The 19,367-nt window shown below is 50.3% G+C and overlaps 1 protein-coding gene across 2 annotated transcripts in view; it reads right to left on the reverse strand.

Moving 5' to 3' along the window:
- The window catches only part of FAM120A (family with sequence similarity 120 member A), a 1,536,407-nt gene extending 1,526,844 nt beyond the window's left edge, over positions 1–9,563 (reverse strand). Inside the window, exon 1 of one of the 2 annotated variants that reach the window (XM_069643586.1) lies at positions 8,793–9,563. In XM_069643586.1, coding sequence (XP_069499687.1) covers positions 8,793–9,266 — 474 coding nt within the window. In that variant the 5' untranslated portion in view covers positions 9,267–9,563. The remainder of the gene's footprint in view (positions 1–8,792) is intronic. The other variant, XM_069643587.1, reaches the window with a different exon arrangement.
- Positions 9,564–19,367: the final 9,804 nt, after the last annotated feature.

Consider the following 19,367-nt stretch of genomic DNA (forward strand, 5'->3'; position numbering starts at 1 on the left):
GCATGGCGGCGGCGGTCGCCTGGTGAGGGGGTGGCTCCTGGTCTACCTGCAGGACTTGGGGTTCCAGCTGGGCCTGGATCTGCACTCTTGACCCTCCGCTGCAGGGCCTGCGGGATACTGGGCTGATCGCTCGGCCCGCTGCTCTCCAATTGTGGTTTGGGGAAGAGGGTTGCATGCCCTCCCCGCTGCCTCTTTGATGTCGGACGATGGGGGCGGGGGACCCCGTCCGCCCAGCTTATACCTACTTCAGTGCAGTTTGTTTCCTGGTGGGTAGAGGGTTGGTGTGCCTTCCCTGCAACTTCTCTGGCGTTGGGCTGACGATTACCTGGTTGGGGCGTGCCTGCTTCACAGGCTTCTCCGTTGTGGGGGAGCCCAATCACTCTGTGGGGTGTAGTGCATTGGTCTACCTTCAGCAAGGTGCTGTGTTCACGCCACGTCTCTAGCACATGGAAGTGTGGTGGAAGTTACTCTTGCCGGTGCAGAATCTGCTATCCGAGGCCGGCCTCCTTGTTCTTCCGCGGGTTCTGTGGTGGCCTGGAGACCCTCTGGCTGATGGGTTGAACATGGGTTTGCCTGCGGCAGGGTTACAGCCTGCACTTTGGCTTGTCAATCTGCGAGTGTCAACAAGGCACTGTGCTATGGGCCCCGGCTCCAGCCACCCACCCTGGCATTTGGGTGGGTTTCTCCGAAGCAGAGAATTGGTGATCCCACTGGCTCGCCTGGTAGTGCAGGTGTCTCCCGGCTGCCTGGTCTGCGATTCCTGTCACCTCTCAGCCAGTGTTTATGCTGTGGCAGTGTGAGGTAGGTTCAAAGTGATGGGATCCCAGTGGCCTGGTGCGCAGGGCATGAGTTTGCCGGCACCATACTGCTGGGAGATGCAACCGTGTTTGTCCTAGTATTGTGGGGCTCCAGGGGTTTGTTCCCCTGTAGGGTCTGTAGGCGTCGGGCCTTGCTTGTCTGCCTCTCAGCTGTCTGGGTGTCTACAGGTGCATGCCAGTGGAGTGGTGGCCCTGTGGGGGGCCTGATCGGGGACACTGCTTCCTTTGGGTCTTTCATTTTGGCTGTCTTTCTCCCAGTCTGCTCTCGGCTGAGAGTTGGTGTGCCTTCCCCTCCTCTCTGCTTTACGGATCTGCTTGGGGGCGGGCCTCCAGTGGATTGCCCCTCTAGGGCCTATGGCGGCTTTGCCTGCTTGGGGACTCGTGGTCTCGTTGGTGCCTCCTGCGGTCCATGGGCTTGCCTCCTGCTTCAACTTGGCTTGGTCGGTGTGGGGGCAGTTCGGCCTTCCCCTCCATATTGGTAGCTCCTGGTCTCTGAACGTGGGGGCTGGCTGAGTGTTCCCCTCAGGCTTCTGGTGGGGATTACTGGTCCGTTGGGCAGGCTGTTTCCCTCGTGCATTTTTTGGCCTTGCCGCTAGTGTGCCGATTGGCCTGTCCCGCTTGTCTTTCTGCTGGTTATGGGCTCTTGCTGAAGTAGCCGTACTTGCCTCACGACGAGGACACCTTCGGGTGCAGTCTTCTCCCGCTTGTCCTTCTGGGATCCCTGCGGCTCCGTCAGGCTCTTTTCTCCAGGGTCCTACCTGCTTCTCTCTTCTCTGTCTGGCTGTGCAGCTCGTGCCTGCCCATGGCTTGGGTTTCGTCTGGTTGTCTCCCCCGCTTTGCTTGCCGATGGTTGATCACCGGCCGGCCTTCCAAGTTGCTGCCATGGGAGATTAGTTGGGGCTGGGTTTCCGGGGGAAGGCTGTCTCCCACAGCCAGGGGTTCTAGGCGCTTCGTCTTTCCGTCTACGGGGCGTGGGGCGCCTGGTCCTCCCCGCTCCTCTGTTTTCCCACCGGCCTTGGTGGCCCTGCCTGCCTGGAAAGGGGCCTCAGGCTCGTTGTTTCTTTGTCTCAGTCCCTGGCTTGGTGATCGCTGGTTTCCCTCTCCGGGGTGGCATGGGGGTTCCTCCGAAAGCCGCTTCAGTCACTGCTCATTGGTCCCAGCTTCTCCTTTGGGGGTTTTGTTTGTGCCTGCATGTGGCCTGCTTCGCTGAGTCCCTTCTCTTTGGGTCTAGCTGGGGTCCCGCCCAGGTTGAGGCGAGGGGTCTGCTCCGGTGCGGTCTCTTCTGGGGTTTCTTCCTCCTCCGGGTGCACTTGTGCCTCTGGGGTTCCTGCCTGTAAGGTTTTTCAGGCTGTGGGGAGGGTACCTGGCCGGCGCGGTCCCCTGTATGGGGCTGTGCTGCTCATGTCCTGTTGTGTGTGGGGGGTCAGTTCCGCTGCTTGCGGGTTCCGGTTCTGCTGCTCCGCCCTCTTCTTGGCTCTTCTCCTGGTCTCGGTCATCCAGGCCATTGGTTGGAGTGTGTGGCTCGCCTCCTCTCCTCCCTGGTCCTGTGGTTGGGGTGTGCCCCTTTGGCAGATGGTCCTCCCTGGCTGCTAAGGGCAGCCGTTGGTCGTTCGGGTGGCCTCTTAGCTCTGCGGAAGCCCTTCTCTAGCACCCATGCCCTCGTCTGTGGCATCTATGGGGTCTGTCCTGGCTGGTTCCTGCGTCTTTCAGGCGGCTCTCGAGGAGGGGCTGTCTTGTGCGCTTGCACTCACGGCATGCGGATGGCTCTGGTCGGGGGTTTTCCCCTCCTGCTTGTGCGGGGCTCTGCCGTGGCAGTAGGGGCCTGGGTTTCCGCCAGGTGTCTTTTCCATTGTGGGCAGATGCCCAGGGGGACCTTTGTCTCGCTTTTCAGGGCTTTCCTTCCCGAGTGTTGGACTACGCAGGGGTTCTGCCGTGGTACCTTTCCTGTGGCAAGAGGCTTTCGGGCTTCCCCTTGCCCTGGTGTCCATTGGGTCAGGCGGCTTGTACGGTCCTGTCTGTTCCAGGTCTGTCAGGTTCTCCGTTGGGTGGGGGGGGTTAGGTTTCCAGTCTGTTTGTGGGCCTGGGAGGTCTTGGGGCTCGTTGCTCCAGGCTGGTGTCTGGGCTGTGGCTCTGGGGGTGTGCTATGCTGCTCCGGTCTTGGTCCACGGGCGGAGGGGCGAGGCAGGGTATATTATATGTGTCATTTATAAGGCGTCTGTACACAAATGTTTCTAGGCGCGACAAGGGAGGGAGGTATCTTACTAGGCCTTGTGTCATTCAGTTCGTGCAAGTGCGAGAACGAAAAGTGAAAGGGGTGCATGTGGCTGCTCCTTGCCTGTTGACTTGACACCGGTTTCCGTGGTGCGGGGGCATTGGTTTGCCTTGGTGCTCATCGTGGTCTGCGTGGGTTGGACCTTCTAGTGGTTCTCCTGGCTAACTCAATTCCCCGGTTTCGGTGCTTTGTGTGGTTCCCTTCTGATGCTGCGGGTTGCCTCTTCTCCCATTCTGTGGGTGGCTCTTTGTGCTCTCCTGGGGGATTCGGGGCTCCCCTGCAGGTTTTGGGCTTGGTGGGCCGTTGGGGTTTTGGCTACCTCCTGGCATGCTCTGGATGGGTGCTCTTCCTTGGGTCTGCCTATTGGGTTGTGTTTCTGTTGTCGATCCTTTTGCTCCTTCTTGCCCTCATTTTTGTGTGAGGGTTCTCCTGGAAACTTGGTTGTGCTCTGCGGGGTTGCCTGCTGTAGTGTTGCGTGTTCCTTGGTTTGTCGCAGGTCTGTATTTTCTGGCTTCTGGGCCCTTTTCTGCATTTCTGTACGTGTGGTTTGCTGGGCGATTCGTTTGGCCGTTCCGGCTGCCTAGTCATCTGACCCTGCTCCTTGGTGGTGGTCCGGGGGTTGCACTGCTCTTTTGGTGTGTAGGTGTTTCAGTGGCACTCCTCCAGCTGTTTGTTCATTCCTTTCTGCAAGGTTGAGTTGCGCACCTTGGTTTGGGGTGTCTCATCGTGCCCATCAACTTCTTGTTGGCTTGAGTATGCCTCATAGGCGAATACTGGGAAGAGGGACGAGGAGGTAATGCTCAGATTACTTATGAGTAATTTTCATTGCTCCAAGTCCTACTCTTCCTCGTCACTGTACTGCCGCCCCTCTGCGCCCTCCCGTGGTGTGAATGGACCCAGGATCCGACTGGTTTTGCAATCTACTGGGTATTATGGGTAAGTGGGAGGTATAAAGCACCAGAAAAAAAAATGTTCCTTTATGTGAGGGTACAGTCTCATAGGCGAGTACTGTGACGAGGAAGAGTCGGTCTAAGAGTAGGTCTAAGAGTAATGAAGATTGTCCATACGTTATCTAAGCAATAGGCCCGATGGGGTTGGGGCAAGCACTACTAAATCATCAGCAGACAAGAGTTAAGAGCAGGCTACTTGAACTATTCAGGTATGCAATGCATCCAAGGTACTTAAAGCTGTAGGGATTGTCTGCAGGTATGGAATGTCCAATATTCATATCAGAATGGAAATTTGACAACATTTTCATATCTATAAAAAAATATTGCAGCCAGGAAAATGTCAGTGTTGGATAATTTGATATTAATGGTCCAGCCCAAACACACCCCTTCCCTGAGGCCATGCAAGATGTCTAACAGTCGATAAAGGGTCCGGTTTTCCGCCTAACACCACCCTCATTCAAATTACCCTTATTCACCTTTATAAGCACACAGGAGACATTGATCAGTACCCAAATGAGTACGTTTATGGTATATTTTTTTTTTATATATTTATTTACAATTTAACCACAACAAGAGTACAACAATCACATAGCAAATACAATAAATACAACAAAGGAAGAACGAGAAGAAGAAGAAAAAAAAAAAAAAACCAACCCACCCTGCAATATATATAAACCTCGTTTATGGTATATGAGGTTACGGTTTACATTGTCGAAAATACTTGGCGATAAAACTTGGACAGCGTTGTTGTAAAGGGCCTCTGGAGTATTTCCTGCTTCAGTCAATTTATCGTAAAACGCAAATGACCAATTGCAACGTACCTGAAGTCAATACGAAAGTTACTGACATCAAGAGCCCTCCGTCTAAACGGTTTGTGGTGCTCTGGCGCACCATAGAGGGTGGTCCGTGCTAGAGAAAACTCAATGAATAAAACAAATTTGGAAACAGGTGCAAAGTGTCCATAACAAAACCAGTTTATCTAGTTATGCCCAACCATTGTGTACGCAAAGATGTATGAGGCTCCGAGTGTAAAACCTTTACCAGACACCAGTGCAAAGGTCGTGCTAGTTGAAGATAAAGTCACTGGAGAAAAAATGTTTTTCACGGTATACTGACTTCAGACGGCAGACTTTGTTTTAATGTGCTGACGGATTTGGATGTATTTAAAAGAAAAAACGTTTCCGAGTCAAATATTTCACAAGGGGGGGGAGGGGTCATTGAAAACGACAATCGTATCACTAGGTATGCTACCAATATGTGTATTTTTTGTATATTATTCGGAGACCATGCCAACCTAGATACTCTAATGGATTTAGCTGTACAGAGTGTCGATTCTCCGCCACGTACATAAATCAACATGGGGACGGGAGCTGTCAAAACTCAGGTACATGAAAACGGGTTAAATAAAACGGGTTCTCTCTAGCAGCACTAGAATCTGTACTGCGCGGGTTTATAAAAGCACTGCTTTAAACTAAAGTGATGATTCAAGTTCAAAGACAAAAATAAATGGGGCTTTTTGTACTTTCTTATATTTCATGCCACAAACGAATATTAGATTCGCATCTGCTTAGCTAGACTCGAGCATAGACAAACAAAATCCAGGTCAACCAGGCACAGTGCAAAACAATCGTTCATACTATCAGCAGTAGGGACACTGTGTTTATTGTCATCCCCAAGGGCCAATCACATGAGAAGCTATATCGACCCATGGACTGAGGAACGCGTTCGCCAATCACAAGAGTGGGCCTGGACTGACATCATGGAGTTAAGAGCACGGTGGCATAAGATCCCCCCAACGTGTGTTTCTGAAAGCAGTTGTAAAATACTTTAGTCGTGGGTTGGCTACCGCCGGAAAATGCCATTGCGAAAAATCTGAATCGATTCAAGTGGCGAACCAACTGTAAATACATCATTGGGTTCAAAGTTCGACTTGTGGAGCGCAGTTACACGAAACATTAAAATGGTATCCATCACTGGAGGCCTCCTTTCGCAGTGTTCTGTAAACAGCGATGACAATTAGGGTGCCAAATCAAATAGGTGGAACAAACGTGATCAAGAACAGACCTTAAATTACCCAACCTCTGCCATTGCCATTTATAGACGCCATGGCAGTAAAACATGCATATTTTGTCCTTCAACGTTCCAGTTTGATTTGAGCCATCAAGGAGTAAAAGAGGCGGCGATTTGGGTGCTGTGAATGTAAAATACGAGCAAGATAATACGGTCTAAACACATACGCCTCCCCAGCCCCCAACACACACACACACTCTCTCTCTTAAATGTGTAACTACACATAAAAACGTTGCAGCATCGGACCGAGGTCACTCAAGTCAAAATGGAAAAACCATAGACGGGCTAAGGCAGAGTTTTATGTTAAAGTGGCGGAAGCAATCCAAAAGGTGGACATTTTAGCAACCTTTAGATACATTTTACTGTCCTCGAAGTTATCGTTTGTTCTACATTCCTCCGTTGTGTAATTAGCGAAAGAACGCAGCAAAAGCCTGGGAAGACTAGCGTTTACCAGTAGTCAAGCAACACGCGTGCACAGCTTCAAAAATAAGAGATGTGATTTATTTCGACTGGCAATATCTTTTCATGCATTCCACGTGTGAAACATAGGATATCTTGAATTACGACAAACAACACGTGTGTCTAAATCTGCAAAATAAGTGCCGCACGTTAATCGGTTTCATGCTTTTAATATACCATTATTATAACGTGCAACAGTTGATATATCCTTGTAGATAATAATCAGAATGTGTGTATCTAGTTCCCATTGACCCAAACGTTCACAAATTAACCAGGAATATTCTAGTGGGTCTATATTGCACATGTACAGATTTTGAGGTTATCAGATTTGAAATGTACTGTTTTTTTAAGCATCAAAAACCGAAGGCCGAAAACCATTTAACAAAGTTGTGTATTGTGCAGGTCAACTGCCCAAGTTGTGTAATCAACAAAAAGAAACGGCCATATCAAAACTTTCCGCTAATATAGGACTGCCTGCTTTGTTAAAAATAAGGAACTTTGACAGAGTAGTCTAGATGGCAATGGGGAGGCTGGGGGACTAACAAGTCAAGATACATGGAATGTGATACTGAAGAGAAGTGATGGGGGAAGGTTAGAAAGTCATGAGCAGGAAGCAGTGAGGCAGGGAATGGGGCCAACAGGAGGAAGCAAGAAACGTGGCAGAACTGTAAAGAAAAATGGAAATAGGGACTACAGTACACACCAACATCGATCACAGCAATACGAATGAAAAGCACAGTTAAAGTGAACCTTTAGCTATCATATCCTCAAGTGGTGTAAAATATAGGCGGTGAAGTGGTGTCAAGAAGTCTAATCTTGGGGTGGACAGCTCAAGGAGGAGTACATACGAGGAGTAGCTTCTGTGAAGGTGGTGAGGTGTGTTGCTATAACTCTTTAATGCACGTTCCGGATGGGGAGGCGTCCGTGTTGGCAAGACTGGAAGTAGCATTGACACCCTACCTTTGGAAAAGTTATCAGTTTTGAGCAAGGACAAGATGTGGTACTAAAAAACTGAATGATGGACAGGAGATGCCGACTACTGTCAACTATATTAGGCGTGCTTGAGAGAGGGTATATGTGTCAAATTGAGACTGGGATGTGTAACGTCAGAGGGAAGAGTACTATGAGTGTAGCCGAGTGCTGCCTCTGGGAAGAAGGTATTTGGCAATATTCTCAGGCTCAGGGGAGACGTTTACATAGCAACAGGATGACATGTGCATGCAGAGTAACAGGCCACCAGATGTGTGGGGATCATTAGGAATTAGATACACTTTGGTGAAGGGTCAATTGTCCGGTTCGTGGAAAGGTAGAACAACGGTTTGATGATTAGGTGGCGATTGTGGTTACAAGAAAAACTGGAGGTGGGTCTTTTTTTTGGAGCCACAATGGGCATTGGTTATAGCTGGTGGCGACTGATGGTGGCGCTTGGGTTCACCTTGCCTGAAAAGGAGGAAGAGACGAGATGTGATGAACATTCCTGTGAGCAAAACTGCCAGATATGTGATTAAAAAGGGACGAGGTCAGGGATTTGAAGCAGGTCAGAGGATTATCAGTAGAGTGGGGCGGCGGCAGCAGGATAGACTGACAGGGAACTGTCAGGCAGAGAATATGACTTCTGCTGCCGCCTGTCTGTCTCTTATCAACTTCACCAGTTTACATCTACCTAAACTGCAGATCCGGCCTCCCTACTCTCGTGGGTAAACCAAGTAAATCTCGAGGCCGTGTCTAAAGCACGCTAGTCAAAGGGAAGTAGGCGGCCTGGGCCCGCTCTCCGGGACTCACATCATGGCCGCCCAAGCCTGCAAGGCGCCGATAGCTGAGAAAAAAAGCAGATACCGCGAGGTGTGGCAATAGTCATCAGAGTTCATAAACGCCTTCAGGTGGTGGGTAGTCTGAGGGGGAGGGGTGAGAGAACCCCTTAAGTGAAGAGACTGAAACGGTAGTAGGTATAGGAAAGGTGCAGTGCAACACGACGCGTTGGGCCCACAGGCCCAGGGAAAAGGACACGGTCTGGGAGGCACTGTTAACCAGTGTGAGAAAGTAGTCAGGTTAGGTTGAGGAACGGGGAGTGGGGAAGGCTTGTGGGAGCGTGAAAAATGGGGTGGATGTGTGGCGACAAATATGGTGTTGGCCACGAAAAAGCATCAGTGCCGCAACTAAGCCCGGCACTGACAGGCCGGGAAAAGCGTCGCCGGTTTAGCCGCCGGGTACAGTGCAGCTTACCTTGATGTGGAAGCGCAGCAGCGCCAGTCGGATGCAGTGGGCCATGCAGACGGGCGGCAGGAACCAGACCTTGGGAGGCGGCGTGCCCTTGTTCTGCAGGTGGCTGACGATCTGCTGCGCCGTCTGGCGCTCGTTGCCCTGCCGCTTGGCCCACTCGTGCAGGCGGCCCTTCTCCAGGGCGCCGTTGAAGAGCACGCAGAGCTCGATGTTGCCCTGGAAGCAGGCACGGGCCAGCGCCGCCAGGTAGCCCAGCATATGGTTCCACTGACCACCGCTCACCCAGTCGGTGTAGAAGCCGCCATAGAGCCGGTGCAGGCAGTTGTCGGCGTCCACCAGCAGCCGCAGCGGGGTTTGTGGGGGCCGCTGGCGACCTCCCCCCACCAGGCTGCCGCGGGCCAGCTTCTGCAGCTCCACCGGCACCACGGCGCTGGGGCAGTGCTTCTCGATGTAGTCTTGGAAGCCTTGGACCCCCATGGTGGCTGGATTACAGGGACAAAATTAAGATCCTGTTGGGGGAAATGTCAGTTCAAAATATAATGTCCAAAGGATGATCCCCGGGGTGCTGGCGGCTCCTGAGGGGGTTGATGCAAACGGGGAGTGTTGTGGGGGCTGATCCTGTGGGTGGGGGTGGCGGTTCCGGCTTTATGTCATGGGGGGCAGTGTTGGGGGGTTGCTCATGGCTGCTGCGGCCGCCATGTGCTGTCTCACAGAGCCATGGCCGGAGGAGGATCTGTGCTGGGGGATCAGGGAACAGCGCTGACGTACCACAGGAACCAGCGGCCACAGGAAGAGGAGGGGCGTGCCCGCCTCTCCTAACTGAAGGAGAGCCGGGGACTCAGCCCCCTCCAGCCCTCAGTGGAGCCAGTAAACATGGGTGGGAGGCGGTCTGACTGACGGTTGACAGAAAGGGGGGCGGGGTTAATTAGCAGGATGACACTGTCCCCTACTGGAGTTGATAGGCTGGTCTGAGGGATCAGCTGTCCTTCCAAGCTCGAGCGATCTGTGGCAGCGGTAGTCCTTCCCGCTGTTGCCAAAGTGACAGGCGAGGGAGCCTTTCCCCTGCGAGTGATTATAGCGGCCTTGGGATCATTGAAGCAACAGCGAGGTAGCCATCGAGTAATCGGATAAGACGAACCTGTCTTTCAACTGGTTGAATTTTCAAGTGAAGTGAGGATGTGTTATACCTTTTAAAGTCGGTGTGTGTGACGGGATCAAATTCGGGGGTGCCAGGGGTAAATATCGGTATCTAATCCGTCAATCAGCCCCACACCTCCAATACACCAGAATGGATCCTAACAGATTGGATTAAATAAGCATGCAATTGAAATGATAAACCTTTTCCAATTTTGGTAACGTGGACGGAATGACAGGCTTCTCTGCTGTTAAGGTCTTGGATCGTTGGTTATTTGCAGCACATGGCCAATACAATGATTGCCCATTGATAAAAGGAGTGTCAAGTCAAGGGTGTATACACATATCTACTTTATTATCACAACAATCTAATACAACCCATCCTTTAGAGGAATGCAGAGAACAGACTGTTTCTAAGAATGTAAAGAGATGCACCCTGGATACACAGGAGCGGAGCTGGTATGGTTAACAACCACAGTCGTTTTGAAAAGGCTTCTTGGCTCCAGCAAAAAGGGAGAAAGCATCATAAAATGACTCTTGGGGGTGGAGGGGGGGGGGGTCTTCTGGGAAGGACCATGGAGGTCACAACCACAATGTACCTCTTGTTGTCGTTCTTGGTGCTCGACAGCATGGAGTCGGCTTTAGGGTGCTTTTCAGGCTTCTGTGACAGAGTTCGAGACGGGAGTCAGCAGCCGGTATCAGGCGGCAAGACGGTTCGGCGAGAGAAGCTTGGCGACCAGCTGCAGGCTGGCCTTTACGGCAACTGAGGGTCTGGAATCGTCTCAGTGCTGATCGCCAGTTCTGAAGACTGGTCGAGACGTCTCGGTTTCATTCAGCGACTGCGGCTTGACAGTGGTAGCTCGAGGCTTGATGACGGTCAGCTTTGCAGGCGGTTGTGGATCGAGGAACTCGACTGGCTCGAGAATGTGCTTTCAGGCGGAAGGTGCTTGTAGTTGGGCTTGCGTTTTCCTTTACAGCAGGTGGCCCAGGACTAGGGAGTGTGTTGGGTTCAGAGATCTTCTGGCACTGCCTGTCCAGGGAGTTTGCTGCAGAGCCTAACAGGGCGCGCTGTGTGCTGGCTGGGTACCAGTTCTGAAGCGGTTGGAGGGTCTGATGAATTATTTTCTCCCTCTGTTCCATAGTAAATGTTAATGGTAGGGCTCTTGCTTCCTTCTTTGGATGTTCCTGGCTTTCCTTCACTGGCGGAAGCTGTAAGGCAGACTGTACCGTCAGCTAGGGTCCAAGGATGAGTTCTTCTTCGTGCTTCAGGTGATCTGCCTGAAAGAGGGGAGCCAGCCTTCTCTTAAAGCCAAATGGGCCACAGTGATTAGTATAGGCTGAACCTACTTTAGTGAACCAATCCTGAGGTCCCTACCAACAACTTTCTGTATGTGCGAGGTCATAACCAAAGTGCTTTGCAACAGGAAAAGGTAAGGGGTTCCTACAGGATCAAGTGGTGTCCCAGAACCAATATGGCAGAACCCTTCTCTCAACAGAAAGAGTTCTGGGCTCACTCCCTGCAGTACTCGTCCCGCCACCTTCTTGTCTGCTGTGATCAAAGAGTCTCTCTGGTTAATGGTTCTCGCTGTGTGGTTCCTTTTTAAAGTGGCAGATATCCCGTGAAGATGCTGAGAGACCAGACTCTCTGGCTTCTGCAAACCACATTCTTGTATCTGTATCTTATGAATGGTTATGAATGGGGTCCCCTTAGGTGGGGTAGTCTACTGCAACAATAGAATCAGACATGCCAGTTCACTGTCATTGATACTGAGAGGCAGGAGGTGGCTTCACGTTGACACAGTTATATATATGAAAGGTTTGTTGGGTTTCCTGTCTCCTTTGTTATCCTCTACAGTTGGGCCTGTTTGATGCACCCTCTTTTCGTATGTTAATCGCAGTCACCAGCTTCAGGGCTAACAAAGGAGCAGTGCGGTTCCATGGAACCCTTGTCAGTTAATCAGGCTGTCCATGGCAAGGGGAAGCTTCTGCCAACCCCTTGGGATGATGTTGTTCTCTCATCTCCTTCCCTACTTCAATTAAATATGACAGGGGCGGACTTTACCTGTAGGCTGTGTCCATGCCTGAGTACACAGGTCTATGCATCTGCCCTGGTGTGAGCATAGGAAAATGTAGCCCGACACATTTTCCTGAGGCAGGTCTACCATCATCCATTTACTTAAACATTTCAAAAAGCCCAGGCGAGCCCATGTCTACCATGGGTATGTTCAAATTCTTCACACTGTAGGTGAACACTTTGGAAAGTACTGACAATTTGTGCGTGTGGTGATCTGAAGTAAGTCTGCGAGTTGGAAGCAGTGGCAGATTTAAGGCAAAGGGCCCAGTGGGCAAAAATGACAGAGGGCCGCCGGTGCGTGTGTCATGGAGGTTGACCTAGAGTGGGTGTGGTTGCACAATGATGAACTTTAGGGACAAAGGCAACTTTTTTAAAGTTGTGTTTTTTACAGTTTTCTGTGTTTTGGGTCTGACTAGCTAGAGACAGCTGGGCCTTCTCGCCAGGTTTTTCTGTCAATTGTGGTAATATTGAAAGATCAAGCCTGAAGCTAATGTTGGAAACTATATGGTTCAAGGCAATAGGAAGGGACATTACAGGAGGTTATATCATGGGATAATTTACTACAGCATGCAGAACCATTTTGTGCATGTCCCCGGTGTTGTTTCTCCACACATTGAAATGTCATTGAACCTCACAAACTTAGAGTTCACCTTTTAATTTCAAATCATATCAGCTGCTTGTGGCACTTGAAAGACCCCTTAGTTGTGTGCAAAGGTAGTCTTTTCAGCTGTGTGTCTCCACTCTTCCTCTGTTCCAACCTGGTACCTCCTTTGTAACCTAGTTTCTGATTCTCCTGCTTAGTGCCCCATGAGATATAGTGCCTCCCCCTGCACATAGGGTGCTGTAGGCCACTCAACCAGTACCCTCAGCAGTGTCTTTACTGTTACTGCTGTGGGCTAGTAATCTCTGTTTCGCTTCCTCGCCTGGGTTCCGGTTTCCAGCCCCCTATTCCACCTTGCTCTCCCCTTTACCTCCTTGCTCTGCTCAATGTTAGGGGGGGACCGATTATGACCCGTGACTTGGGCCCAGGGCTTCAGGAGTGTAGTCGGCTCCCTTCTCGCTCGCCCCTTATGTCCTTCTGTATCTATTTGTATGGCCCAGCTCTCCGGGGCCTGAAATAACTTGTGGTGCTACAGGAGAGCACCTCATTCAGCACTCTTGACCTGTCAGTGACTGTGGGGTCCAGGACCCAGCCACGCCTAAATTAGCCCCTTATCCCTTAGTCCCAGTCTCCACCTCAGTGGTCTCCTTCCCACTCCAACCCTGGTGTAATGCGCTGGGTGGCGGCGTAATAGGGGGGATTGAATCAAGGTCCCAAAGTCAATGGGTTTATTTTTGCATCTCACCCCTCTTTGTGTCTGCTGTGGACAGCCTGCTCGGCTTCCCCTTGTCTCTCGTTGTCCTGTCTGGATCCCAATAGGCGGCCCTCCGGTCTCCCAGGTCGGAGATGTCAGGCGCGGCTCCTCGCCGTTCGTATGGTTCTTGGCGAATAGGTTGAATTGTGGTGACCGGGCCACTGTCGACCAGGTCCGTGCCTTGCTGGGTCTGTCCCACTTGAGCCCAGTTACTCCACTCCACGGCCCTTCCTCTCCGCCGCCCCACGTTTCAGGATGTAACCCGCGGTTTCTTCCCAGCCTGATGTTCCGAACCCTCGTAATGGGGAGACAGTCTTGATGGTCGCTGCAGCGAGAGGGAGTGCCTCACCAGGCGAACATAGCGTCCCCGCAGTCTTGGGAGCCGTACGCCTCTCATCTTGTCCTTGACAGTGTCACGTTGCCTCTCACCAGGCTCTCCGGAGGGTTAACACCTGTCCCTTGTCTGCTCAGGTAGTTGTAGGCCTCCACTGATTCCTGTTAGGGTGCCCCAGCAGCCATCTTGGGTCTGCTTTGTGGCGTTGCACCCTCCACTCCTCGGTACAATTTACAGGGGGTTGTACCCTGCTTTTCTTCTTTCCCAAACCGCTGCTCGTGGCCCCTTGTCTCTTCTGCACTAACAGTGTTAATTTTGGCACATTCTATCGGGATTAAGTGCTGGATTTCCGCAGGATTTCGGCTGGTGATGCAGGAGCTCTGTGAAACTACATGCTCATTGCACGCCGGCTAGCCACGCCCCCAGATCTTGTGTGTTGTCCACCGAGCCACCGACCATTTGGGCCCTCAGTTTTTGAAAAATAAGTTGCAATAATACTGCCCAACGAGACACTTGCGCTCGGACTTTCATCAGTTTAGTTTAGTTTATTTATTTGTACCGCGCGCCGAACCCTGAGGTAACTGGGCGCCGGAGACTTAGGAGGTTACAGCAGAATATAGACAGACAAGATAATGATAGTAAGTACAGTTGACCGGGTTACATGGTGGTCGAGAGGCAGACATAGGATAAGGGTGCATTAATTAGTATGTCAGACAGAGGTGGAGTTCTTGTTGGCGAGTCAGGAATTTGCTTTTGCTCTGAAGGTCCAGAAAGAAGGTTCTGCTCTAAGGTTCAGCGGTATAGCATTCCATTGTTTGACGGCTAGGATCGGGAAGCTGGAGCCGCCTGCTTTTTTAGGTAGAATTTGGGAATGGTTAGACAATGAGAGTACAGTGTTCTGGTTAGTCTGGTTGAAGTGTGTTTGTTAAACTTGTCTGCCAAGTATTTGGGGGAGTCATTAGAGAGGCATTTGTGGGCGATGATGAGAGATCTGAGGGTGGTTCTGTCATGTACAGGGAGCCAATGGGCATCTTGTCTAAAGCTGGAGATGTGAGAGTGCCGCGAGATACTCAGAGCCGCTCTGAGGGCATTATTCTGAAGCACCTGCAGTTTGTTCAGGTTGCGTTCTGAGGTGCCAAGAAAGAGAGTGTTGCATTAGTCAATTTTTGAGAGCACTAGCGCTCAGGCTAGAGTAATGCAACTGGAAGGCGAGAGGAAAGATTTGCAGGCATTGATGAGCTTATTTGTGTAAGTTGTGGAGGAGGCTGTGGCATTCACCTGTTTTTTGAGCGAGAGTGTGGAATCTAGGTAGACCCCTAGAGTTTGTTTAGCCGTGGTTGGGAGCCGACGAGAAGGAGCTCAGTTTTTCTGGATTGTAGCATGGCGATTTTGTCTGCCAAGGCTTTTTGGATCCTCTCACACCAGTCTGCATCTTTCACGCAGGTGTCTGAGGGTGTGGACGGGGACTCGAGTTCCCTGAGGATGATGTAGAGCTCTTTTGGCATTCTCAGTTCTGTTGTCATAAGTCTCTTTTTTTGGCCCCGAGGATAGAGGTTTTGTAGGTGGTGGCTGCTACCGTGAATAGTGTTTTGTTGGCCTGGTTGGGAGTTTTTCTCCAGGTGCCTTCTGCCGCTCGTTTGGCGTTCTGAAGTATTCTAAGCTCAGGGGTGAACCATTTGTTCAAGTTGGCTGCTGGTCTAGCTTTAGTGAGTTTGATTGGGGCGATGATATCTACAGCTGATTCAAGTGTTTTATTATAGAGAACAGCGAGTTTATCCACATCTAGGTCGGAGTAGTTTGCGGGCGCAAGGATGTTGTGGATTAGGGGGTGAAGGCTCTGCAGGGTGATGTTGCGGTTATTCCTGGTGAGGGTTTGCGGGATAGTAGCTGGAGGGGTGTTCGGTTGCGTCTTCCCTTGGATGGAGGGGGAGATGTCGTGGTGGTCTGACCCTGTAGTTGGTTCATTTTTAAGGATGGAGGTGGTGCAGTTGTGATCCGCCAGCCAGTCCAAGGTTCTGCCTTTGTTATGTGTTGGGGCTGTGATCCTGTGCTTGAACCCTAGTTGAGAGATAGTGTTTTCCAGGGAGAGCGCATTGGCGGCATTTGATCGCTGAGTCCCCTATTAGGATGACTTGAGATCTGTTTTGGTATTAGTGGTCAGGAGGCCGGATATCTCTTCCTCAAATGAGGAGATGAGGCCTAGAGGTCTATATATGAGGTGCATAAGGATGGTTTGTGGAGCGGAAAGTTGGAACTTAACAGACAGGAGTTCAGCAGACCTGGAAGCTGGACGGAGGGGTCAATCTAAGGCAAAGGGTTGTTTTGGCGATAAAGGCTACTCCTCCTCCTTTACCTGAGTCCCTGTTATTCCTTAGTATTGATTAGCCCTCTGGGATGGCGAGGGATAGTGCTGTGCCTGTTGCTTGATGCAGCCAGTTTTCAGTAATAGCCAGGAAATGCAAGTTGTTGGCGGAGATGAGGTCTGCGATGTCCAGCGCATGGGCGACCAGTGAATGGGCATTGATGAGAGCACCTTTGATCAAAGGGTGTTCAGTTATGCCGCTGGGGGCTTTTTGGGTGTTGACCAAGATTTGCGAAGAGCTGGCTTGAACTTAGTTATGATGAGAGTGAGGGGGTGTTTTTTGATGGGAGACCTGGGGGGTAAGAAACGGGTGCCGAGTCTTAAGTTTCTGTCCTTCACTGGGCATGGGTTCCAAGGTGTGAGAGGAGCAGTAAAACGGCGGATCCATTCTAATGGACTGATGGAGCAGTTTGGCTGGTTGGTTTGTTTAGTATCGACATACCCCATGGCTGTGGTGTATGTGAGACGTTGAGGTAGGGGTGATTGAGGTAGTGGATTCATAGGGGGAGGATTGTGTTGTTGGGGTGGAGTAGGTAAAAAGTTACCGTCAAGGTAAGAGTGGTTATGTAAAGGTTTGCCATGAACAAACTGTTTGGGTCCGGGGTTTACTGGAGTTTTGTTCTGGCACAGTGGGCTAGTACAATCAGGCACAGTTGGCTAGGCAAAAGGAGCTAGCTCGATTGGGGAACATATGCTAGCACAGTTTAGTCACAATATACAGTGTAGATACAGTAGGTTGGTTCAATTGTGGAGAATAGGCTAGTTCAAAATAGGCACAGTGGGCTACAACGGGGCTACACACACACAGTCTAGTTCACAAATAGGCACAGTGGGCTACGACAGGGCTACACAGGCTAGTTCAAAAATAGGCACAGTAGACTACAACAGGGCTCCAACAGGCTAGTTCAAAATAGGCACTATAGGCTACAACAGTGGGCTACACAGGCTAGTTCAAAAATAGCCATAGTAGGCTACAACAGGGCTACACAGGCTAGTTCAAAATAGACACAGTGGGTACAACAAGGCTACACAGGCTAGTTCAAAAATAGACACAGTGGGCTACAACAGGGCTACAAAGGCTAGTTCAAAAATAGGCACAGTGGGCTACAATAGGGCTACACAGGCTAGTTCAAAAAGAGGCACAGTGGGCTACAACAGGGCTACACAGGCTAGTTCAAAAATAGGCACAGTGGGCTGGTACTGTCAGGCACAATGGGCAAATTAATTGAAGATGCAGTGGCCTGATACAGTGGAGGCATAGGGGTCCGGAGCAGTCATGACATGAGATGGGTTTGTGTGTGCGCAGAGAGCAGTATGTAATATACATGCATAAAGACATATAGGTGATGGGGAGGACCATCAAGCATAATAAGAGTGAGGGAGGATATACTATATATCGGTAGGGGGGAGTCACGGCAATCACTCGGCACAGAGTGGCAGGTGCAGTTGCTAACGAATGCGATAGGCTCCAGGCACATACAGTAGGCTAGTCCCACAAAGTTAAAAATTATGACAAGGCGCGCACTCTGGTTCCCAGTCAAGTTCTCCTGCTGAAACACCAAATTGTCTTCTCCTCCAAACATTTTCTTGACTCCGTCAATCATCAGGGAGGCCGTGTTTCTTTTCCTTTTCAGGCGTGTCTAGTTGCATTTCCTTTTCAGGTGTTTCATGTTAAGTCACATTGATGTCTCTAAGGATTATGGTACTTGTATTCTCACACTTTTTTCCATTGCAGGTGACTGGGAAACAACTCCCTCCAAAGCACAAATCTTACCCTTGATAGGGGTGGGGGAAAACCATGTTTATGGTTCTCCATAGTGAAGCATGATGGCCCTGGTGCTGCAGCCTCTTGAGCCCGGGACTCCTGGAACATAGTGTTAAAAATTATGACAAGGCGCGCACTCTGGTTCCCAATCAAGTTCTCCTGCTGTAACAACGGCTAGTCCCATAAATAATAATCACCAATGTGAGGTAGGCTAGTCCCATAAGACAAATCTAATAGGGTGTAATAGGCTAATTCAATAAGGCATAAAACAGCACTGTGTGGTAGGATGGTCGCATGGAGGCATTCAGAAGTAGGTATTGAAGTCTGTCAGACCCATGAGAGGAACAGAATCAGCTCTCCTCTCAATATGGGACGACCTAAAAACAAACGCAGACTCGGACAACAGCACCGCCCTGATTCTCCTTGATCTGTCTGCAGCCTTCAACACTGTCAACCACGCCATCCTCATAAAGAGATTAGAAGGACTAGGGATAACCGTCACTGCCCTACTATGTATCAAATCCTTCCTAACAAACAGAACAGAAGCAGTATGGATGAAACCTTTTAAATCCAAAGCCAGAGACTCCACGTACGGAATGCCACAAGGATCATCCTTCTCACTGCTTCTATCCAACATCTACATGTACCTATAAATCAAACTCATCAAAAAACACAGCTCACATGCTACAACTACGCCGACGATACTCAAATAATCTTCAACATACAAGATACCCGAGAAGAAAACACCACACTAGAGAATTGCCTTCGCGACATATTCAACTGGAGGAACCCCAACCATCTCAAAATCAACCCAGGCAAAACAGAGATAATGATTGTCTCAAAAAAAGGAGACATCAACTACATCCCCTGGCCAAGAGAGCTCGGCAGCACACCAGAACCATCATCGACCATAAAAAACCTAGGGGTCCTGATGGATAACCACCTCACTCTAGAGCCACAAGTAAACTCGGTAATCAAGAAATGTTTCTTCCTCCTGCGAGCAGCAAAAAGGATCCTACCGTTCCTGTCGTTCGCCAACAAAACACTTACCATCATCGCTCTGATCTTGTCCAAAGTAGACTATGCCAATAGCCTATACCTGGGCATGCCCGAACAACTTCTAAAAAAAACTGCAACGCATACAAAATGCAGCAGCCAGACTCCTCCTCAAGCTATCCAGAAGAGAACACATCACACCTGCGCTAAAAATACTAAACTGGCTACCACTAAAACAGCGAATAAAGTTCAAGTCCATGTGCATCATGCACAGAGCAATACACAAACAAGGCGCACAATTCCTAAGTGACAAACTATGCCTACATCAACCGACAAGAACACTAAGATCAAGCACCGACATACGCCTGGAACCAAAACCCTACAACAGAAAAAAACTCAGAGGATCCTCTTTTTCTCACCAGGCACCCAAAACCTGGAACGACCTACCTAAGAATATACAGAACACAACAAACCACCTAGCATTTAGGAAACTCCTCAAATCATGGCTCTTCACAGCGTAACCACAATGGAGACGCACTAGAATGCGCAGACATTAAA

Source organism: Ambystoma mexicanum, chromosome 2p, assembly GCF_040938575.1.
Source record: "Ambystoma mexicanum isolate Mex_15411 chromosome 2p, UKY_AmexF1_1, whole genome shotgun sequence".
NCBI lineage: Eukaryota > Metazoa > Chordata > Amphibia > Caudata > Ambystomatidae > Ambystoma > Ambystoma mexicanum.